This window comes from Gorilla gorilla, chromosome 19 (assembly GCF_029281585.2).
Source record: "Gorilla gorilla gorilla isolate KB3781 chromosome 19, NHGRI_mGorGor1-v2.1_pri, whole genome shotgun sequence".
In the NCBI taxonomy this organism is placed as follows: Eukaryota; Metazoa; Chordata; class Mammalia; order Primates; family Hominidae; genus Gorilla; species Gorilla gorilla.
Window position 1 is genome coordinate 45869551 of NC_073243.2, and position 26008 is coordinate 45895558.

At 36.5% G+C, this 26008-nt stretch overlaps 1 protein-coding gene across 4 annotated transcripts in view; it reads right to left on the reverse strand.

Moving 5' to 3' along the window:
* RNF180 (ring finger protein 180) overlaps window positions 1-26008 on the reverse strand; it is a 216147-nt gene that overhangs the window by 20874 nt on the left and 169265 nt on the right. For 3 of the 4 annotated variants that reach the window (XM_055366839.2, XM_019012934.3, XM_063700731.1), the window contains exon 7: window positions 21636-21761. In XM_055366839.2, coding sequence (XP_055222814.1) covers window positions 21636-21761 — 126 coding nt within the window. Of the gene's footprint in view, window positions 1-21635; window positions 21762-23118; window positions 23294-26008 lie in introns of those variants that run through there. The other variant, XM_063700732.1, reaches the window with a different exon arrangement.

The window sequence follows — 26008 nt, forward strand, 5'->3', positions numbered from 1 at the left end:
ATATAAACAGAACCAAAGACAAAAACCATATGATAATCTCAATAGATGCAGAAAAGGCCTTTGACAAAATTCAACAACCCTTCATGCTAAAAACTCTCAATAAATTGGTATTGATGGGATGTATCTCAAAATAATAAGAGCTATTTATGACAAACCCACAGCCAATATCATACTGAATGGGCAAAAACTGGAAGCATTCCCTTTGAAAACTGGCACAAGACAGGGATGCCCTCTCTCACCACCCCTATTCAACATAGGGTTGGAAGTTCTGGCCAGGGCAATCAGGCAGGAGAAATAAATAAAGGGTATTCAATTAGGAAAAAAGGAAGTCAAATTGTCCCTGTTTGCAGATGACATGATAGTATATTTGGAAAACCCCATCATCTCAGCCCAAAATCTCCTTAAGCTGATAAGAAACTTCAGCAAAGTCTCAGGATACATAATCAACGTACAAAAATCACAAGCATTCTTATACACCAATAACAGACAAACAGCCAAATCATGAGTGAACTCCCATTCACAATTGCTTCAAAGAGAATAAAATACCTACGAATCCAACTTACAAGGGATGTGAAGGACCTCTTCAAGGAGAACTACAAACCACTGCTCAATGAAATAAAAGAGGACACAAACAAATGGAAGAACATTCCATGCTCATGGATAGGAAGAATCAATATCGTGAAAATGGCCATACTGCCCAAGGTAATTTACAGATTCAATGCCATCCCCATCAAGCTACCAATGACTTTCTTCACAGAATTGGAAAAAGCTACTTTAAAGTTCATATAGAACCAAAAAAGAGCCCACATTGCCACGTCAATCCTAAGCCAAAAGAACAAAGCTGGAGGAATCATGCTACCTGACTTCAAACTATACTACAAGGCTACAGTAATCAAAACCGCACAGTACTGATACCAAAACAGAGATATAGACCAATGGAACAGAACAGAGCCCTCAGAAATAATACCACACATCTACAACCATCTGATCTTTGACAAACCTGACAAAAACAAGACATGGGGAAAGGATTCCCTATTTAATAAATGGTGCTGGGAAAACTGGCTAGCCATATGTAGAAAGCTGAAACTGGATCCCTTCCTTATACCTTATACAAAAATTCATTCAAGATGGATTAAAGACTTAAATGTTAGACCTAAAACCATAAAAACCCTAGAAGAAAATCTAGGCAATACAATTCAGGACATAGGCATGGGCAAGGACTTCATGTCTAAAACACCAGAAGCAATGGCAACAAAAGACAAAATTGACAAATGGGATCTAATTAAACTAAAGAGCTTCTGCACAGCAAAAGAAACTACCATCAGAGTGAACAGGCAACCTACAGAATGGGAGAAAATTTTTGCAATCTACTCATCTGACAAAGGGCTAATATCCAGAATCTACAAAGAACTCAAACAAATTTACAAGAAAGAAAACAACCCCATCACAATGTGGGCGAAGGATATGAACAGACACTTCTCAAAAGAAGACATTTATGCAGCCAAAAGACACATGAAAAAATGCTCATCATCACTGGCCATCAGAGAAATGCAAATCAAAACCACAGTGAGATACCATCTCACACCAGTTAGAATGGTGATCATTAAAAAGTCAGGAAACAACAGGTGCTCGGGAGGATGTGGAGAAATAGGAACACTTTTACACTGTTGGTGGGACTGTAAACTAGTTCAACCATTGTGGAAGACAATGTGGTGATTCCTCAAGGATCTAGAATTAGAAATACACTGGATATATACCCAAAGGATTATAAATCATGCTGCTATAAAGACACATACACACATATGTTTATTGCAGCACTATTCACAATAGCAAAGACTTGGAACCAACCCTAATGTCTAGCAATGATAGACTGGATTAAGAAAATGTGGCACATATACACCATGGAATACTATGCAGCCATAAAAAAGGATGAGTTCACGTCCTTTGTAGGGACATGGATGAAGCTGGAAACCATCATTCCCAGCAAACTATCGCAAGGACAAAAAACCAGACACCGCATGTTCTCACTCATAGGTGGCAATTGAACAATGAGAACACTTGGACACAGGAAGGGGAACATCACACACTGGGGCCTGTCATGGTGTGGTGGGGGGCAAGGGGGGAGAGATAGCATATTTGGAGATATACCTAATGTAAATGATGAGTTAATGGGTGCAGCACACCAACATGGCGCATGTATACATATGTAACAAACCTGCACGTTGTGCACATGTACCCTAGAACTTAAAGTATAATAAAAGTAATAGAAACTCAAAAAAAAGAAAGAAGACTAGCCTGTCATTATTATTACAATGGCAATTAAAAACTTTATTAAAACAAAAGTATCAATAAAATACAAAAAAATGAAGTTAACAACAACAACAACAACAACAACAAAATCCTTTCTTTGGCATTAAAAGAATAAGCAACCCTCATTAACATTTATGTCTATTTGTAACCTCAGTTTTTCTCAAGGAATGGTGGTGACAGACATTTGGAAATATAAGGGGACTTTTTTGATGTAATAAATGGGAGGATTTACTTCTGGTTATGTATGCTAAATGTTCAGCAGTGTTGATTTCGTTTTATAGCAAGCAGTGTTGGGTTAGAATTGACCAACAGGTGTCCTTTTAGGAAACACTTTAGAGGTTACTTATTTAGCAATCTTTTTTAAACAAAACAAGGAATTAAGGAGAAAATGACTCACAGGTAGTTAAAATCTTAACTCAAGCTTATTGGATGAACCTTGCTTGTTAGATCATGTCTCAGACAAGGTATCATTTAAGTAGCAATATTAATATCAAAATAATGCTATACTTTCTAAATCTACAAGTAAAAATTCCTTGACATGGTGAATAATAAGTTATATCATTTGGTAATCAGTTTTATAAATAGTCAGAGAATAAAAAAATCTATTTTATAATTTTAGACTTACATATAGATTTTGTTACTAGTACTTAATATTTTAAATATCATCCCAACAGGAAATATTGTTCAGAAACATCAGACTCCATTAATTTAATGACAATTCAATTTAGAAAAAAATTTTATCTGGTTGAGACATTTTCTCTTGAGGATTAAAAAAAATCGCTATTGCTTCAACTATGTCTTATCTTTTCAAAGCTCTGCTGCTTGTGTTTCCAACAAAATCAGTGCTCATTTGAAAGGAAGTTGTATTATCAGATTCAGCTTGAAAAATCTCCTATATGGCCACCAGTTGTTTGTATAATCTCTTTTAAAAGTGAATATTAACCTATCCTTTATGTGTGAATTCTTAGGACTCTAAGGAATGCAGAGTAAAATAACTTGAAAGAATAAGTTTCACAGTGAACTCAAGGTTTTTTCAAGTCATTGAAACTCTAAGTTCTCTTTGAAATGTTTTTAGAAATTATCCTATAGCTTTTCATTTTCTCAGGCCAGAAAAAAGTAACGAAAGAACACACAGTACCTGTGGCATGTATTATTGTTTTCTCTCTTTGCTATTAGAAAAAAATGATATTTATATGTAGTATTGAAGAAAAACCTAATAGAACAAAATGAAATATTTTTAGATTTATGTTATAAAATCTATTATTTATATATAACCTTGCATTATATCCAGCTACCTATACAATATTTCAGTGCACCAGAAATGCATAAGATACATATTTTAAGTGATACTATAATGGAGTAGCACCCTTATTATTAACAAAATAATGATCTTGTTCACAAAATAGTGGTATCTATTATTTCTCAACAAAATCTTGAATTATTACAATGTAATCTTAGCAAAGTTAAAACATGTATGTAGAGTAAGATTTTGCCAACAAAAACCACTTCATTGCCAGCATAGTTATGAAGTTTTTCTGCAACACTTTATTTTTGAGTGAATAACATTTGAAGCTGCTTTTGTTAATAATAACACAGTCCTGACACTGGTAAAGGCAAAGATTTCAACTTCTAAACTGTTCAGTTGTTTGCAAGGTTTTAACTGCAAATTATAAATCTGTAAATATTAAAACATTTCATATTATCCTATTTTAATGAATGCTCTAATAGCTGCTGAAATTTATGAGTATATATCTCATTTAATATTAATGTTTTAAGTCATAATAAATATGTCCTACTTCATGTGCACTGCAACAATGAAAAATGCAGCTACAGTTATGGGATGGTAAACCATGGTAGTAGCTCCACCAGCTGGCAAAAAAGGTCTGACACTTTTAAGCCTCTCTTCTGATCATTAACATACTCCTCAAGTCCCTAAAAGAAAGAAGTTGGAACTGCCCCTTCCCTCTTCTCCAGATAGTTGTAACCTTACTTTTTGGAATTTCTTTTCTTCTTCTGGGACTACCTTGATATCCATTTTAAACCACTCTTCTTGTTTTACAGATTTTTTTGAATGTAATTTTTTATAGACTGGAAAAAAAGGCAAATAAATTTAATGCCTTGAATACAGTATTGAAGTACTATAAACATTTTGTGGTCTCACAAATCCCATGGTGATTTCCCCAGGGTGCTGTTGTTCTCAGCATATTGGCTAAACTCCAGTTTGTACAATTACTTAGATTTCTTAAATTTGCACTGTAGTTTCCAACCAAACTTGCATATGCTATACAAAACAAATGGACAATAGTCATGCACTATTAAAGTATCATTATATGCCAGAGTTAACTTTATTTCGGTATAAGGCAAACACTGTTCGTCTCTTTTATTTATAACATCGCATTTCTTCTGATTAATTCATTCTTCATCATAGTTCAGATATGCAGAAAATAAACAAGTCAGAGAATAAACAAAATAATCTTTCAAGGTACCTTTCCATTCTGAGTCCACAATTCTATTCTTACGTTCCCAAGTCCTATCATCTTTTAGAGCAGTGTAATCATAACCTTGACTTTTTGGATGCACATAGTTATCATCTGGGGAGCTTTAAATAATACTGATGTTTGAGACCCATCTCCAGAGATACTGAATTAATTGGTCTGGGATATGGCCTGGGCATTGGGACTTAGTCAAGTTCGTAAATATGAAAGAACAGAAACTAGGCCAGGGACAGTGGCTCATGCTTGTAATCCCAGCACTTTGGGAGGCCGAGGCGGGTGGATCACTTGAGGTCAGGACGTTGAGACCAGCCTGGCCAACATGATGAAACCCCGTCTCTACTAGAAATACAAAGATTAGCTGGGCATGGTGGCAGGCACCTGTAATCCCACCTACTCGGGAGCCTGAGGCAGGAGAATTACTTGAACCTGGGAGGCGGAGGTTGCAGTGAGCCGATTGTGCTACTGTACTACAGCCTGGGTGACAATAGCAAAACTCTCTCAGGAAAAAAAAAAAAAAGAAAAAGAAAAAAAGAAGAATAGAAACTAGTAGCCGGAATTGTTTTTGTTTCAAAAAAACCAAACCAAACCTTAGCTCTTATCTTCTCTCATGTCATGAATATTTTTTTTCCGTCTGCCAATGTGAGTTGAGGACCTTGGAATTTTCCAAGATAAGATGAAAAGTTCTGTTTCATAATAATGGTCTTATTTTGTAGTTGCTCTATTTTGGGAAGCCCAATTCCTGAAATTTTAGATTAAGATTATGAATGCTGATGGTTATCTCTCCTGGAGTTCTTTACCTCTTTATTAGTATCATCAAACTAAATGCTCATTTGATTGATTTGAAATTAATCTGATAAATTCAAATTTTACTTTCCCTAAAAAAAAAAGATCAATGATTGCAAACTGTAATTTCCTAGAAGATGGTTATTTTATGTCATTTTGAAAAATATTTTAACTGCCAATATAATTGTACTTCACACACATAAAAAATCAGAACAAAAATTCCTTCCAAATTTAAGGATTTTTTTGGATCTAAAATAAATTTGTAAGATTTACATGTATTCAGAATAATGGCTCAGGCATAATAGTAGGTTTTGGTCAGTAATGTGAGTTATATTAGATAATTATCCAATCCTTAACTTACATGAAGAATAGCAAATTGTTTATAATGTGTTCCTTTTTGCATCTGTCATGACAGGTGCTATGAGTGTGGTTGATTGGAAGTGGCCCAGCCTTTAAAGATAAATCGTAGCTTTCAAATCATTTAGATCTGAACATTGTGGAAAAGTTCACTAAGAAACTGCTTAGACTATAGACTGCATCTCTTCAATCCATCTTTAATTAATACATTTTAAATATATTTTAGTTACTGGGTATCTCTCCATTATTTTTCTCTTATATCAGTGTTGGGGTTATTATGGTATTTCCTGATAAAGTTATGCCAAGAGACCAAGAAATACCCCTATGGATAGTTATCTTTCCCAGTGGAGAGGCATTCCTCAGGATCAAGAAGCCAAAACTAAGTAGAAACCATTTATCAGGAAAGAGGATAAGACATAGAGTGCCATATACTGACACTTCTGCTGTGCACTGCGGAGCTCCAGAGGGCACCCTTCATATATAACTAAGCCAAAGGTGCTTCCTGGAGTTGGGCAGTATGGGATCCCCGATTTCAAAGCTCTCATTGCTTTCCTAAATTAGAAGAGTGTTGGAGGTGCATAAACTCAGGTGGATAATTCTCTACGATGAGGTGGGCTAGAAGCCCTTTAGGGGGCTATACATTTTTAAGTTACACCTTGCAAATTGCATTATCTAGATTCTGATGAATGGATCACTAGCCAAATGAGAAACAAAACACTGATTTTATTAATATAGGCAATCACTAGTAATCCCCCAAACACAAGGCTTATTGGTAAACTGGCATGAAGAAGGAGGGGCTTCTTGTTCCCTTCTCCACTCTTCATCTTGGGATCCATATAAATAAAGACACAGAACTAAGCCTACAGACTGGAAGTCTCAGTCCATTTATTCAATCAACTCAGCTGCATAGATGAAGTAGAATTCAGAAATGTATGACAGGTTACTATTATTTAACCTGTAACAAGCAGAAGAGAATGAGAACAGTGAATTGGCTAAAAGAGGCCTTTCCTGGGTTCAGAAAGTGAAAGGCAACCACTGTGCTACAGTACAGGAAGTAGAAGTGAAGAGGAAAAGAATAGGCAATTCCACTCCAAAGCACTGACTTTGAACACAGAGACTGCTGCTAATAACACAAGCCCCAAACTTTCAGATTAGCCACTATTTTTCACAGGTGAAGGATCCTGTACACCATCATTGTGTGTGTTTTTCTTTTTTTCTAGCAGTTCCTGAGATAGATGTGTTGAAATCTCCAAGTGTGATAGTAGATTTATTTCTATTTCTTGTTTTAATTCTATCAACCTTTGTTTTATATATTTTGAAACTTTAAGTTGCATACAAATTTATGGTTTTATGTTTTCCTATGGAATTGCCTCTTTTATTACCATCAAATGTTCCTTTTTTCTCCAATAATTCCTGTTCACTTGAAGTCTAATTTTTTACATTAACATAGCCACAGCTGCTTTCTTTTGATTACTGTTTACATATACATAATTTTCTATACTTCCAACCTTTCTGTGCCTTTATATTTAAATGCCATCTCTTATAAACAACATATAATTGGTTCTTGTTTTTCTTAACCCATCTGCCAATCTATTTTAGTATGAATTTTTAATGTTTACATTTTTTATTTGTTGTATCTGATATTTATTCTTTTGTATTTCTTTTTTTGCTTTCTTGTGGATCAACCAAATATTTTTATATTATTCCACTCTCTATTAGCTGTTTGTTTTTGATAAATGTTTCATTTTAGAATAATTTTATATTCACGGAAAAGTTACAAAGATAGTACAGAGTTCCTGTATACTTCACACTCAATTTCCCTTAATATATTACATTAATGTAGTACATGCCACAACTAGTTAGCCAATATTAATACATTATTATTAGAGTCATTATACATTCCCCATGAGTCAACTGGGATTATGGGTTTTTGGGAGGAAGTCCAGAGAGGTAGTGTCCTTATTAGCTTTTTATACATTTATTAATTTTTCCTTGAGTAGTCTACTCCAGTGAGTATGCAACTTTTATTTGTGATTGTATACTCTAAATTAGTATTTTTATCACAAACAATGTAAGAATCTTACATTTTAACTCCATTTGCCACTTTCACCATTTTTGCAATAACTGTCATATATTCCATTTTCTGTGTTTAAACTCACCAGATATTATTGTTATAAACAAATAACATTTATTCATATTTACCCATATAATTATCCTTTCTGGTGTTCCTCCTTGCTAAAGTTCTGTGCTTCCAGCTAGGATCCTTTTGCCCTAAAGAGCTACCTTTAGTTTTTCTTGTAGTGTAGGTCTACTGGATACCTGAAATGTCTTTATTTCACCTTCATTTTTTAAGGATATTTTTGCTGGATAAAGAATTCTTGGTTAGCAGTAAGCCATTAAATAGCATGTTTAATGTTCCATGAGCACATTAAAGATGTTATTCCACCATTTGGTCCTGTGGTGTTCCTGTTCAAGTCAGTCATCCTTGCTTCTTGGAAGGTAACTTTTTTTTCTAGATGTTTTTAAGATTTTTTTCTCTATATCTGGGTTTCAGCAGTTTGGCTGCTCTAGATGATGTCTCTAGATATGGTTTTCTTTCTATTTATCCTAATCAGGCTATGCTGAGATGTATCAATATGTACTGATGTCTGTCTTCAGTTTTGGAAAATTCTTGACAATTAGCTCTTCAGATATATTTTTCTATTCCCTTCTTGTTCCTTCAGGGTCCCCAATTACACATATTCAACAGATTATATCCCACATAGTCTGCTGTTAAACCCATATCATATGTTCTTAATTCAGCTATTGCACTTTGTAGTCCCAGACTGTTTTATTCTTTTTTTATAGCTTCTATTTTCTATTGGCAGTTTTTTACCTTTTTATCTATTCTTTTTCTCTATTTTCATTAACACTTTTTTCCTAATGGATATTTTAAAGTCTGCTAACCCCAACATCTAGATCAAAGAGGAGATGTGTTTCTATTTTCTACTTTCTTTTTTGATTATTGGTCACATTTTCCTAACCTTTTGCATATATCATAATTTTTTATTGTATGAAAGATCCATGGAGACTGAAGTTGATATTTCCCTCCAGAGAGGACTGGACCCTTCTTTTGTCAGGCAGATAGAGTGAGAGACTCATCCCCTCAATCTAACAATTAATAAGCAGGGTTGGGTTTGAAGTTAGGTTGTACTTTCATTATACTCAATCTAATTTCAAACGTCTTAAGGACACATGACCTACACTGTGTTTATTGCTGCCTCATTTCTTTAATGGGACTTTATCTCCAAAGCACTACGGAGTTCACAATGGGACTGCAGAAAATTTTTAGTGTTTAGTGTGTTGTTTTTCAGGTCTGGACTCCCTACTACAGCATGGTTCTCTGCATTTTTTGCTTAACAGTTTATACGGTCCCTAGCTCTTCTAATCTGAAAGCTGTGCTTTTCAGAGGTTGTGGATGTTTCTCTTTAGCCATCCATCCTATATAGGTTTAAAATATGAGATATATCTTAAGGAGGATTCTTATTATGTATCTGTTATAGGTCCCTCCCTGTAGGATAACTTGATTCCTAAACTCTGAGACTACAAGAGATTTCATTCTGTCTTTTTAAGCCAACTTTTTAAGCCTTTTTTACTCCCAAAGCTCTCAGCAAATGTCTCATGTAGAAAATCGGCTATATGTTTGGACTCCTCTTCCAATCTGACATGTCAGTCTCTATGGTTATCAAAACTTCTGCTGATTTCTATTCCCCTTCATAGAGTCCTCTGCCCATGGCTAGACTAATCCTCAGACTCAGAAAATACTTCCAGTAAAGCAAAGAGCTGGCAATATTAGCTTTCTTAGGGGGCTCTGATCATACTGGAGTTTTAATTCACCTAGTCTTCAATTCCATATATCTCAAATTTATTTGTAAATATGATTTTTGTAACTTATAATTTCCCCCCAGTTATTGCCACTGAGAGTGATCGCTTGCCACCACTTACTATATCCTACTCAGAAGCAGAAATTCCCACTCCTGTTGTTGCCAGAAATAATATACTTGACTTATATCTGTCCCTGCTTTCTCAGGGTTCTGTGGTTGTTTTCTCATTGTACTCAGAATCAGGTCACATTCATCCCTCTAATCTGGCCTCCTGATCTGCCATTTCCATCTTTGCTGCTGCTGATCAAATGAGATGTCTACTCTTCTAGTGTTGAAGCAGAAGAGGACAGCCCTGAGCTACCTTTTGCTACTGTGTCTCAAATGTTGTATAGGATCAGATCTGCTATAACTTTTCATAACATTTTTGATCATTTGCGATAAAAGGTATGACACAACATCAAGAATAACCTGCAGCCATTGCACTGACATGGATTCATCCTCAGGATACCTTTGTACTCCTTGCTCACCTCTGTGTCCCAGCAGTGAGTATCCACCATCACCCCCAGGAGTACTCTACTCTTCATGATTGTAGAATAGGATAAACCTAAACCTACCATGAGGTCTCGCAGAAACGGAGTAGGTTTTCCATCATCTCACTTAAGGCCTACATACTCAATCTTCATATTCTATACCAGACTGACCACAGTTTCGCAGAATGATTCACAATGAATACATACATTGCCCATGGCCCCAACAAGGTAGTCACACAGTGATCAAACTTTAGAACACTTGAACATTTCTGAAATCTTTTCTTTTAATTAAATGACACCATTTATTGATATCAACAGTCCAGTTTGAGTTAAGAGCTATGCTGAGCTCCTTCACTTCCTTTCTGCCCTTTCTTCTCAAAGGATAAAAAAATCCAGTATCAGTCATCTTATTATAGCTTTGAACACTTTTACTTGGTGTCATTTATTCCTTAGGGTAGTTAGGTAAAGCATTATTTTGGGACACATTATTAAAATTGTGAGCTCTGGGCCCAGGTCAGGACTATGTGGCCACCACCCTTTCACACCAGAAGAATTTATTTCTTGAGCTAATTTCAGAAGTCTTGTGGTTACTGATTGAATTTTTAATGCACAAGGATACATGTGCACTTTTATAAATGCAAGTGTTTTAAAATGAAGGCATCATATCCCACCAACATCCAATTTCATATGGAATTAACAAGCAAGTTCTATATATGTGAAATAATGAAAGGAATAAAAATTGTGAGTGTGTGTGCAAAAGGAAGAGTCAGAGGGAAAGAGTAGGTAAAGGGAGAGGGAAGGAGGTAAAGGAAGAGGGAGGGAGGAAAGGAGAGAATGAAACACTGCTCATAATTTTTAAAATAAGTTATGAAGTGGTGATAGTTGAACAAAATGTACAATTTGCATTATAAGTCATTTGGGTCATAAACTTAATATAGAAGCAAAAGGCTTCTGAAATTCTAAACTCATAAGTAAACTGTGTAACAAAAATAGAACCTGATTCTGCTAAAAAGAACAAGTTCAGAATTTGCAGGCCTTTTCAAAAAATTATCTTGTGAACAAAATTGTTCCAGTTTCAGAGGAAATGTAAGGGTTAATGTACCTTTCAGCTCCAAGGCAGTCCCATGTCTACAGCATATTTTGAATTTTCTCTGACTTACCTCCAACTTTCTGAGAAGGTGGATTTCTGGGTTATATTCACACTCATGCTGTGTGAGCATGTACTGTTTTTGTTTTCTATTAGAGATAATCATTCTTTTCCATGTGGAGTTCTTTGATTTATACTGAGCATGTTTAAACTTGCAGCACCAATCTAACACCTTCAGGCAAACTAATGACCAAATAAAATAATTCTCCAGGCTTTCATGAAAAAATGGATGGATTGTCATAAACATATATCAGACACCTACATTTCAGCTGCATGTTTTTGTTACAGTGAGTAAAATTAAGACATGGAATTTTTAATTCTTGTTAAAAATTCCTTTGACTTGAGTATGTTTAGAAAAGAAATTCAACAATGTAGAACTTTTTGCAAAAATGTTTTAGTGAAACCTCTTTGCTACACTGCTTTGTGTATGTATGTGTGTATACATATGCATGTAATTATATATATGAATGGTTTTTCAGGGAATAAATTAACATAGCATAGATGGAAACCATATCAGTTGGATACTGTTCAAATAAACTGAGGATTAAATGCCTGGAAATGGTAGGTATTTCAGGGAAAGGAATTACAATTGACAGAGTCATCCGTGCAACTAGTATCTGATAAGAGATTAAAAAGTGCTAGCTCACATTTATCTAGATTATTTCCATTCCTTTTCTTATTACCCATTTTATGTATTAATACATGAAATATGTATTTGTAAGAAGAAAAAAATTTAAAACATGTCTGCTTACTTATTGATTATCTAAGACACTTCATAGGGTGAAAAGGACAAGTATTAGCTAGTCTTATGCCTGAGTTCAAGCTTTTATACAAGCTTCTTTGGCTGGAAAATCTATAACTGTTTGTCTTCGCAATTTTGTGTGTGTGTGAAAAAACCCCCACTAATTTTGTGAAGCCAAAGGCATTTATGGGAATGTCTATTTTTTTCCCATAAGATCCCCCTTTCCACCTTACTTCCATCTACCAACCATGAAAACCAAGCTGAGAAGTAAATTTCTTAGGGAACCTATTAATGTTGCATAGATGGCATCTTATATGAAATAGTGTGGTATAACTTGAAATCACAGATGCTAATTTTCCAATACAACCCTGATTTTGTACAATTGTTATTTTTAATCAAGATGATCCAACCAGTATGTGATTGTGTGATTTATTATAAAAACTAATTAGAAATGAAGAATAAAAAATACTACAAGTGATGAAGGGAAATTTATAGCCTTAAGTAATAATTCAAAGAAAGTAAAAAGGATGCAAACTGACTTAGAAAGTCACCTTAATATGGTATAAAAATAACAAAATAAATCCAAAGACAGTAACAGAAAGGATTTAATAAAGAACAGAAATGAATGTATAAAAACAAAGATACAATAGACAATTCTCAAATTTGGTAATTTAAATGGAATAATTGACAAATACTCAGCAACATCACAGAAAAATGAGTAGATAATCAGAATTCAAAGAGCATAACTAGATATACAAGACAGATTAAAATATTATAAACAAAGGCTAACAAATTTGACACAAAAAAAATTCTCAGCAAAAAGATATATAAACTTAGGAAGAAACTGACAAAACACAGTATAAAAAATAAATACAATTTTACTCATAAATAAGTAAAATTCTGAGACAAAATATTAGCAAACCAAATCTAGCAGTGTTCTAATGTCCTAACATTAGAACATCAATTACAATCTATTAATATGATTCAGTGCATTAACAAATTGAGGAAGTAAAGCCATATGATCATTTCAAGAAATGCTGAAAAAACATCCACAAAATTAAACTCCATTCAAGAAAAACTACAGGTATTAGAAATTAGGAACAGATGAGAGAACATTCTTAAAACCTGATGAAGGGTACTTACCAAGAATACAGAACAACAGTTATACCTATTTGTAAATATTAAAAGCATTACTTTTTTTTTTTTTTTTGAGATGGAGTCTCGCCTTGTTGCTCAGGCTGGAGTGCAGTGGCGCGATCTCCACTCACTGCAAGCTCTGCCTCCCGGATTCACGCCATTCTCCTGCCTCAGCCTCCTGAGTAGCTGGGACTACAGGCACCCGCCACCACGCCAGGCTAATTTTTTTGTATTTTTAGTAGAGACGGGGTTTCACCGTGTTAGCCAGGATGGTCTCGATCTCCTGACCTCGTGATCCGCCTGCCTCGGCCTCCCAAAGTGTTGGGATTACAGGCGTGAGCCACTGCGCCCAGCCAAAAGCATTCCTTTTAAAATCAGGATGCTATGATTACTTTTTCCGTTCAAAATCAAATAGAAGTCCTAGCTCAGAAAGTCTGGCAAGTGCAAAGAGAAAAAAGCATATGCATTAAATTGAAAGATATAAAATTGTCCTTATTTAATATTGTCTTCACTGAAAGCCACAAAAACCTTATAAATAATTAGACTTAATAAGACAATTTCGTAAGGTTGTTAAATATGATAACAACATACCAATATCAATACATTTCAACCATTGTGGAAGTCAGTGTGGCGATTCCTCAGGGATCTAGAACTAGAAATACCATTTGACCCAGCCATCCCATTACTGGGTATATACCCAAAGGACTATAAGTCATGCTGCTATAAAGATACATGCACACGTATGTTTATTGCAGCACTATTCACAATAGCAAAGACTTGGAACCAACCCAAATGTCCAACAATGATAGATTGGATTAAGAAAATGTGGCACATATACACCATGGAATACTATGCAGCCATAAAAAAGATGAGTTCATGTCCTTTGTAGGGACATGGATGAAACTGGAAATCATCATTCTCAGTAAACTATCGCCAAGGACAAAAAACCAAACACCGCATGTTCTCACTCATAGGTGGGAATTGAACAATGAGAACACATGGACACAGAAAGGGGAACATCACACTCTGGGGACTGTTGTGGGGTGGGGGGAGGGTGGAGGGATAGCATTAGGAGATATACCTAATGCTAAATGATGAGTTAATGGGTGCAGCACACCAGCATGGCGCATGTATACTTATGTAACTAACCTGCACATTGTGCACATGTACCCTAAAATTTAAAGTATAATAAAAAATAAAAAAGATTGCAAAAAAATATATATTTCTAGACAACAATAGGAAACCATATAAAAATCTCAGCAAGATTGTATAATATTCAGAAAAGTAGGCTATTATATGAAAAAAGACAGATGTTGAACCATTGTAACAAAATATAAGGGGAAGATTCTAGATAAAGACCGAAAAAGTAAAACTACAAAATAAATATTTAAAAAATCTAAGCGAGGCTTGGCAGGGTGGCTCATGCCTGTAATCCTAGCACTTTGGGAGGCCAAGGGAGGAGGACTGCTTGAGCTAGGAGTTCAAGACCAGCCTAGGCAACATAGTGAGAGTCTGTGTCTACAAAAACAAAATCAGCCAGGCATGGTGGTGTGCTCCTGTAGTCCCAGCTACTCAGGAGTCTGAGGTGGGAGAATTGCCTGAACTGGAAGGTTGAGGCTGCAGATCATACCACTGCACTCCAGCCTGGGTAACAGAGTGAGACGTTGTCTCAAAAAAAAAAAGAAAATCAAAGTGAAAACCTCTGTGGTCTGGGAATAGGGAAGAACCTAAATAAAAATTTAAGACACAAAGCGAAAAACATTTAATTATATCAAAGTTAAGAATTCCTTACAATGAAAGATACCATGGACAAAAAATATGTAGATGATAAAAATGGCAGAAGAAATCTGTAATGTCTAAAGTAAATAAAAAATTAATATCTAGAATATAAAAGAAATTTTATAAAACCAATAAGGGCAGAAACCCCCATAGTAAAATAAGCAAAGTAATTACAAAAGAGGCATCTGAAAGGCTAATAAATATTTAAAATGACCTTAAACTATTATCAGATGAATGTAAATTAAAATGAGGGTTTCTAATTCTCATTCCCTGTCAACATTTTCCATAGTGCTAATTTTTCCCAAACTTACACACTGATAATAGGTGTCTAGGCTAGTCATTTGGGAGAACTGTTGGCAATATTTAGTCAAGCATACTCATATCCTATGACCCAGACATTCTGCTTTGGAGCCTATATACCAAATAGATATTCACAGTCCACAGTAGGATATTCATTAGAGTGTTTTTATTGTGGCAGAGAGTTGGAAGTATTCTAGAAAGTGAATAGACAGACAAAATATGGTAAATGCACACCTTAGTAGAGCATTAATCAGAAGTCACAGATTAGAGGTACGCATAACCACTTGGATGGATCTAAAGGGCAGTGCTAGGTGAAAGAGAAACACAATGCAATATATAAGACCATTTTCATAAATTAAAAATATATGCGCAGAAACAATATACATTCTGTAAGAACACAAAATGACACACATTAAGTAAACCCAATATAATGGTTGGCTATGGGATGAGAGTGAAGTAGAAAGAAGGATATGGGGATAAAAAGAAAACAAATGAGTATGTGGAACAGCGATGATGGTATGCCATAAATTAAGTGTGACTAGGACAATTTTTCTGCACTGAAGTTTCAAAAAAGGAGAGAAGAGGACAACATAGCAAGTACATGGGAATAAATCTAGCCAAAAGATGTGCAAGATATTTATAAAAACATTATAAAACTTTATTATAGGACATCAAAGGAGATCTAAACAAATGAAGAGATAAACCACATTGATAGAAGTACTTTTACTCTAAGGTATCAATACTCCCCAAATTGATTTATACATTTAATAGGACCCCATTTCCCAAGTAGAACATAGTTTTACATGCAGCTTGACCAGATGATTTAAAAATTTATATGGAAGAGCAAAGAGCCAAAAAATGGTCAAGACACTCTTGCAGCAAAACAAATTGGAAGGGGGGATATCAAAACTTATTAAGTTTTTAGTGACTGAAACAGTATGGTATTGCTATAGTAATAAAAAATTATACCAATGGACTCAAAGACCTCAAAACAGACCCAAGTGTGGAAATTAAAATATGACAGATTAGTACTGTAGATCAGTGAGGAAATGATACATTATTTTCAACAAATGGTGGTAGGAAAAAAATCCAAAGAAACTTGGTCTCTACCTACAACAAAGAAAGTAAATCAATAAAAAAAAAATTAACACAAATCAGTTTCAAAGATCTTTAAAATTATTTGAAAAATACATAAGAAAATATCTTTATGACCTTGGGGAAAGAGAAGAATTTCTTAAGCAAGTACACACCAGAAAGATGAAGAAATTGAAGAACTACAATTCATTAAAATATATCAAAGTAAAAAGAACCCACAGACTGGGAGACAATAACTGCCATTCATATAACCAACAGAAAAAAAGTCACTAGAAAATATTTTAACACTCTTAAACAACAAAAAAATACAACCAACAGAAAATCGTAAAAAAGCATTTCACAGATGAAGAAATTTAATGATCAATACACATATAAAGCTATGTTCAACCCCCATCAGTAATCACAGTAATGGAAATTAAAACCCCAATGAGATATCATTTTCTACCTATCAAATCAGTAAAATCTAAAAGACTGAAAATACCAAATGTGGTAGACAAAGCTGGTGATAAATCATCACAGCCATTTAGGAAAACGGTTTTGGGTAGGTTATGAAGTTAAAGATGTGCTTTTCCTATGACCCAGCCAGTTTCTACCTGGCATTTATTCTAGAGTAACTCTTATGTTCCAGGAGACATCACAATAGTGTTTATAGAAACACTGCTTATAATAAAAATTGGACCACTCAATTGTTCATCAACAAGAGAATGGATAAGTTGGGTTGGGGCATTTTCACATAATTGACTACAGTGTAGTAGTAAAAAGAATGTGGCCACACTTACTGAAATGGATTTGAGAAAAATATTGAATGACAAAGCAAAGCAGAATATATACATTGCTACCATTATAAAAGTTAAAAGACAAGCAAAATTAAGTAACATGATTAAGTATACATATGTATACTTATACAAAGAAATGATAAATACAAAATTCAGGGGAATCAGGGTAAACAAAGAAGAACTACAGAAGGTGCTTCAATAATATTGGTAATTGAGGAGTACAGTTCCTGATTAAAATCCTATGTGCGATTTTTTTTCAGGCCTCAACAGACCATTACAAAGGCTTTATCTGGCAGGATTCATGGGAAAAAGCCAGATTTGTTGTACAACCAGTGCATTACAATCTCTGAAGGGAGCTGCAGTCAAGTTCTCAGGCTCCCCTGGCTGCATATACACTTTTACGTATTTATATTCATATTCCCAGCACCTTTGTTACTACTTATATCTACCTGACGGCTTGGGCAGAGGTCCTTCTGTGCCTCTACAAAGGCTTTCTTATGGAGGTTGGAGGGGGAAACACTTTTCTCCACTCTGACTCAGTGCCCATTGCTTTCCCACTCCTAGCCTTTCCTCTTTGCCACTCCTCCTGACCTCAGGGTCTGAAAAACTGCTGGAGCCTTTTGTTTGGGACATTCTCAACAGTGAGCGAATCCTTACTTCTGCCCTGCTCTATGTGGCCCTGGACCAGTGTGCACTATTGCATGAGATAATTGAACAGGAGGAGACAGCATTTCCTCTGGTTTTAGACTCTTGGTTATACTATTGCAGTAAATGATTAAAGGCTTAACTCCTTCATTTTTGGCTTGATACTTTAATCAGCTACTCCAGACACCTGATAACTCAGCTCTTTCCCAGCTCAGCTGAGCTCCTGATAGAATATATATATTTCTTATGTTGGGTGGTGTAATAATGCTACTTTGAACCTCCTCCATAAACACACACTTAAAAAATTAAGTTATTTGGAACTCCTATGGGGAAGACAAGAAGAAATCACAAAGAAGCAACTGCTTTAAATTATAGCTTCTGTACTACCTCAGAATACAAAAAGACAAGGAAAAGTGTGGAGTTATCCAGAAGGTACTCCATTCTTTTAGAACTTTGGGTATAGCATAGAAGGTAGAATACAAGGGACTGTTTTGAAGAACACTCTTAAAATAATAAACTTACTTTTCTTTGGTATGAAATCCTTTAAGACTCGATTTCTTACATTTGATTTCATATTTTGGGGGCTAAATGTGACCTATTAACACCTATCTATGGCCAGGAACAGTGGATTATGCCTATAATCCCAGCACTTTTGGGAGGCCAAGGCGGGTGGATCACCTGAGGTCATTCATTGTTCAAGACCAGCCTGGCCAACATGACGAAACTCCTTCTCTACTAAAAAGCTTGGCATGGTAGCACGCACCTGTAATCCCAGCTACTTGGGAGGCTGAGGCAGAAGAACTGCTTGAACCCAGGAGGCAGAGGTTGTAGTGAGCTGAGATTGCGCCACTACACTCTAGCCTGGGCGATAGAGCCAGACTTTGTCTCAAAAAAATAAAATAAATGAGTAAAAAATAAAAATAAAACCTATCTATACCAAATCTCTAGATATTAAATTTTTACAATTACTGACCACTTTATAAAGTAGTATGTGCTTATATAATGTTCTTAAACTATTTTCTTCATTCAAATTACTGTGTAAAGTTATATTCTTATGTTACTTTCTTTGAGGGTACCAATTTCATGCACCAATTTTTCTTTTGCCACAATCATAGGGGCTCTGCTTCTATCTCCTTTTGGTGTAGGTAGTACTGTACTGATCTTGTTGGTCTTATGCAGAAGACCAACCTCCTTTTGGTGTAGGTAGTAGCTGTACTGATTTTGTTGGTCTTATGCAGAAGTTCCTCCTGTTCCCTGAAGATCACAGTTCCTCATATCTGGACTTTTCTACCAGGTCCCATAATGTCATAATTGTTAAATAATGAAAACTGCACAGTAGTTCATGCTCTGATAAACTACGGTTTCATAAAAGATGAAATTATATTTTATGTCCATATTGTATGTTCATATAGTAACAAATTCCCAAAGCAGAAAAAGGTATTAGATATTGCATTACCTTCATTCCTTATATTTTTATAGTCCAATTAGTTATAATTTACAATGTACTTTCACATTAGCCCATTTAATCTTTACTACCATATTAGTTAGGCGGGGAAGACATAATTATTCCTATTTTACAGATCAAAACAGAGATCCTATGATACCGCTGAAGTCATGTTGATACTTAGACCTAAAGCCAGAAATTGGTATTCCCTGACCACTGCACATCTCTAAGACACCCTGACAGCAAGGCTCTGTTACTTTCTATTTGTTTTAAACTTGTGGGACAACTATAAAATATTAAAACTAAATAAATAGAGCTTCTGCTAATGAATGCATTATTAGGAATCTTTATACAGAGTACTGGTGCCTTTGTTAACTATTGTCACAGGATCCCTAGGGTGTCACTTCACCAGCCAGAAACCTCTGTAGCTGACGGCATCTTCTGCCTGAGTACTGCTTGTGCCTGCTGGGCTAGTTCAACCCACTTGGCCTGGCAGGCTGTGCTTGGCTCTTACTACTGGCTCAGATCCCACATCTGCCAAGTGCAAGCCAGGTGCAGAATGGCAAGGGGTGTGTGGTTGAGCAAGCGTGAGGTCCAGCCACTGTGCACAGCCAGGCATGCTGGCTGCTGTGGCGGGGCAGGGAGCTCCAGGTGTTGGCTGTGTGTGTGGCTGTGGCTGGATGAGATATACTTCATGCGGCTTCTGCTGTGGGCACCCGAGTCAGGACGAGGTAAATGCAGTGGTGCCTGGAAGCTTGGAGACTCCAGGAACTGCAGAACCCCAAGGAGGGTGTCACAGCCCTGGCTCAGGGATCTCTACATCTGGGCTCCTCAAAGGGCTGCAGCTCTTCTTGTCTTGTCACCCTCAATGTGGCGAGCATGGGGCGGGGGTGTGTTTCAGCCCTTATTGTGTTACAGTTCTTTTAGTCCTGCCACTCAGCAGGTCCCGAGTTCTTGTCCCACATTCAGGAGGAATGAGGTATGCGGACAACTGGAGGGTAAGCAAGGTGGAGAGGAGCTTCATTGAGTGGCAGAACAGTTCTCAGGAGACCCACAGTGGGTATCTCCTATTCACAGGCAGGTTGTCCCGCTGTCTCTACAGCCCTCAGTGGAGAGGAGACTCACAGGTTGTATTGTCGGGTAGGTTGTCCCACTGTCTGCCTGAGTCTGGCTGAGTCCAGGGTTTTTATGGGCTAAAGAGGGGAGGAAGTGCATGCTGACTGGTTCATGGGTGGCCATAGGCAGGCCTGGAAAAAGCACCGTAAGTTCTCACTCTGGTCCACAGAACTGACAGCCCAGCCCCCAGTCTTCAGGTTTGAAGAAGGTGGGGCTTTACCAGCGACCTGTCCCCTTTCTGCCCAGGAGCCTGTCTGCCTCCTGCCACCATCAACCTGCCATCCACGGTGCCCACAGTGCCCAAGCTATTCTTGCCAAGCGGTGTATGCAGGTTGCGCTGAGCTGCACTCAGCTCCCCTCAGCCTTCCTCCCATGCTTGTCAGCACCCAGAGTTTGGAGTGAGCCTAGGCAGCAGGGGGCTGGCATGTCAGGACTGCCCTGAGAGTGTACACACTTGGCTGGGTTGCGACAGTGCCTGGGCTTGGCTTCAACTTTGCTGTGAAATTGGAGTGGGTGCCAGGAGCATGGAGAGGCCAGGCAGCAGGAGTAGGCATTTCTGAGCCTGCAGGGGCAAGGGGGCTTCCCCAGTCCCCAAGAGTACAAGGATGTCTGGGTCTGAAGCCATGGCTGGGCGGCTGCAACTTTGCCTGGGTGGGCAGGGCTCCCACCCCGCTAACTTGGAAAGGGGCAGGGCTCCCACCTGTTCCTGGCTCCTGCCAGCTCTGTGGAATGTGCAGCCCTGGCTGTGCCTCCCTGACTGCAGCTGGCTTCATAGTAGCAGCTGTTCCAGATGGGCTGCCGCTGCCATAAATATGACTTTGTCAAAATCTGATACTTTTGAGACATATTTTCATTATCTATGTACTAAAGAGTGATAGCATGGCAAAGTCAATTTAGTCATGAGTCTTCGGATTTGCTCTTATTGTATAGTCTTCATTTTCTTCATTTGTACATCTGTAGTTTTCAGCAAGGAGATACTTAGCAAAATCCTTATTTAAAATTGATTAATACAGAAATATGTTTCCCCTAATATTTCTGAGACAGGAGGAAGTTACTTTTAAGAAGAGACCTTAGACAAAATTACCAGACATTTTTTTTGGCATTAGATTTCCTTACCTCCAAAAAGATGAAATGCTTTTCTGCAGCTTGGTAGGGGCCATTTTGCAGAGTTGGATTTCTGAAAGCTTTGTTTTATTTTCAAATATTCTTTAGTAAAGAAAGTTTTTGTGGAATTGTTCAATTCTAGAATAAAGCAAAAGAAAACAGGATTTTGAAATTAATTTGAGTGAAATGGCAAGAAAATGACAAGTGAATACTGTAGTATTTTGATACTATTTCATACAATTCAGACCTCTTTAAGTCGGTGAAGACAAAAATAGATTCAACATTTTTTTCTTTACTCAAGCAAATACAACTTCCCCAAGTTCACATTTGGTGCAACTTTGACATGCCTACACATAGAACATAAATCTACTGAGTAGCTCCTATGTCAAGTAGTATAGAGTATATAATGATAAATAGGACATCGTCCCTCACCTTAAAACAACTATAGTCTAAAACAGTGGTCCCCAACCCTGGGTCACAAATGGGTAGCAGTCCATGGCCTGTTAGGAACTGGGCCACACAGCAGGAGGTGAGCCACGGGCAAATAAGCATTGCTGCCTGAGCTCTGCCTCCTATCAGATCAGTGGCAGCATTAGATTCTCATAGGAAGTGAACCCTATTGTGAACTGCACATGCAAGGAATACAGGTTGCACACTCCTTGTAAGAATCTAATTAATGCGCCTGTAATCCCAGCACTTTGGGATGTTGAGGCAGGTGGATCACTTGAGGTCAGGAGTTCAAGACCAGCCTGGCCAACATGGTGGAACCCCGTCTCTACTAAAAATACAAAAATTAGCTGGGCATGGTGGCAGGCACCTGTAGTCCCAGCTACTTGGGAGGCTGAGGCAGGAGAATTGCTTGAACCTGGGAAGTGGAGGTTGCAGTGAGCTGAGATGGCACCATTGCACTCCAGCCTGGGCGAAGAAGTGAGACTCCGTCTTGGGAAAAGAAAAAAAAAAAAGAAAAAAATCTAACTAATGCACAATAATCTGAGGTGGAAAGTTTCATCCTGAAACCATCCTCCGCTTAATTCCTTGGGAAAACTGTCCTCCACAAAACCGGTCCCTGATGCTAAAAAGGTTGAGGACTGGTGGTCTAAAAGAAATAAACAGGTAGACAAAAAAGGAGAATAATGTGTTATGAGTGTAACAACAGAATAGCTAGAGTGTAATCTGGGCTCAGGAGTGATAGTGAAAAGGAAAAACACTTGTAGAACTTTAAACTTCATAATCTATTTCATTCTATATGTGATGGGTTGACCACCTGAGTCTATTGCTATATACTTGAGGTAATTTTAAAAATATGAAAATAACCATTCAGAAGCTTACTAATGAGTTAAAAAGGAAATAGTCATTTGAAGTACACACAGACCAACTGGAGAACATATATGATGGTATTCATTTTAAATGGTAGAAACTCTTTATATCTGAGCCATAGAAAGCAAACCATGATCTGAGAACAACCTCTTAGGCTGGTGCAGAGCTAGTTACTAACCTGAGAAGTAAACTAGGCTTTCCATCAACCATCCCCTCTTACTTTCATCCCGCAATGATCACCTGTAGCATTTCCTCAGTTTCCATCCTACTTCAACTGCCTTAAGCTTTGGCTCAAGCGATTTGAATTAAATTTTCTCAATTTTTCTTAATCACTGCCTTGGGTTGATTTTTACCTAAGAAATTTAAAGGAAAAACTGATTCACAAAGTTTACAATTAACAACAAAAGGAAAAATGTAAAAAATACACTACTCTAGGCAACTGAAGTTATCTATTAAACCTGCAACTCTAACTCCCTTCCCAATTGCACACCCACGAACCAGCATACAAGTTAGAGAAAAGGTATTTTCATGCTCATCATGTATGCTAGAGAGTTGATATGACTACAGTGCATTTAAAAATCCTTCAGATGTTTAAAAGTTAATCATTTCAAGTTAGATATTCTCTCAAGGGTTTCTGCAGCAATGCATAGCTGTTTTATTAAAGTCCACTTTTCCCACTGCCCATTTATAGCCCTTTAGTGTAAGATGGTTATGACACTATCACTTGGTTGAAGGGGCTTGTCAGTGTCATTCATATCGATGAAGAAAATGAAAGAAGTTATCAAATAACATATTCATTTACAGTAATACTGGTCTTTTTCTTAGGACTTAAGAACTGATAACTATGATTCAGCGTATTTTCTGAGAGGTTAAAAATCCCCCCCAAAGAAGTGGTATTGTATTAACTCTTGGGAAAATTGACTCACAACTTTCTAAATGTCCTTGGAAATGAGACCCATGTGGTGTGTCATGGCAGATAATACAAACGAAGGTGAACAGTTTGCAACTTAAGGATTCTTATTATTCCTTCCCTTCCCTTCCTTTTCCTCTCCCTCTTCCTCCTCCTTCTGGAAAATTACAATAAAGGAATCAGTTCAGCAAGAGAATATAATAATTATAAATATTATAAAAATGTATCCAAACACTGGAACACCCAGATAAAAGCAAGTATTATTAGATCTAAAGAGAGAGAGAGATAGATCTCAATACAATAACAGTTGGAGACTTTAATAACTCATTCCCAGCATTGCACAGATCTAGACAGAAAATTAACAAACATTGGATTTAAGCTGCACCACAGACCCAATGGACTTAGCAGACATTTACAGAACATGTCACCCAACAGCAGTAGATTACACACTCCTTTCATCAGCACATGGACCATTCTCTAGGGTTGACCATGTGTTAGAACAAAAGAAGTATAACAAAATTTTAAAACTTGAAGTTATGTCAAATAGCTTATTTGGTCACAATGGAATAAAACTGGACATCAAAAGGAGGAACATTAGAAACTATACAAATATGTGGACATTGAACAATATGCTCCTGAATGACAAATGTATGAAGAAAGAAATTTAAATTTAAAAAGTATGTGAAACAAATGAAAACAGAAACATAATATGCCAAAAGCTACAGGACACAGCAAAAGCAGTAGTAAGAGGCAAGTTCATAGCAATAAATACATCAAAGCACTAGAAAGATTTCAAATAAACGACCTAATGATGTACCTCAAGAAACCAGAAAAGCAAGAACAAACCAAACCCCAAATTAGAAGGAAAGAAATAATAAAGACCAGAGTAGAAATAAATGAAATTGAGACTAAGAAAACAACAAAATTAACAAAACAAAAAGCTGGTTTTTTGGAAAGATAAACCAAATTGACAAACTATTAGCTAGACTAAGAAAAAAAGACCCAAATAAAATCAGAAACAAAAAAGATGTCACAACACATACCAAATACAAAGGACCATTAAAGACTACTATGAACAACAAAATAAATTTCAAAACCTAGAGGAAATGTATAAATTCCTAGACACATACAACCTACCAAGATTGAACAAAGAGGAAGTAGAAAACCAAATACCAATCACAGGTAATGAGACTGAATTAGTAACAAAAAAATCTTCCAACATAGAAAAGTCCAGCTGTGGAGGCCTTCACTGCCCAAATCTACTGAATCTTTGAAGAATTGTTACCAATTCTTCTCAAGCCATTCCAAAAAATTGAAGCAGAGGGAAGTCTTCCTAACTCATTCACAAGGCCAACATAACTCTGATACCAAAACCAGACAATAACAAAAAAAAGTTTTCAGGCCAATAGCCCTGATGAAAATAGATGCAAAAATCCTCAATAAAATACTAGCAAACGGAATCCAACAACACATCAAGATGATACACCATGACCAAGCGGGATTTATCCAACAAATGCAAGGATGGTTCAATAAATTCACGGAAATATGGATGAAACAAAGTAAATTTGAATATGATTTTCATCTTTTCTTAGTGAACTGTTAAAAGGTTATAAACTAGTCTGAGAAGTCCCAATCTCCAGCTGAATATGCAGCCTGATGGCAGAGGCATATAAAATAGACAAAAATAAACAAAAAACAAAATTTCTTTACCTGACACTTTGTCAAAATGGAGTTATAGATTTTACAATATGTGAGTCATTATAGTAAGCAATGTATGCTTAGCAAATATTAATATTTAGGAGTTTCTATGAAGTAAGATTTAGTTAAAATTTGTCCATATTAATAATTCCATTTAGTTTCTGGTAGTACAATATTTGGTACTCCTAATTGAGTATCATTTTTTTTTACCAGAATAAAAAGCTGTTGCAATCATTTTAAATCCTTTCCCCTAAGAGAAATCTGTAGCAGGTGGGTCCTTGTATTTCCTTGAGGGAAGAAAGATGCACCATATATTTATTCTCTTCAGTTTTACTATTAATGTAGTACATACTCAGATCCTCATTTGGCTCCTTTATGGCTGAGAGGAGAATGTGAAGATAGAAAATTTCCCACCTAACATTTAGCACCCAGTAGTGAATTCTATCATTCTACCCTTAGT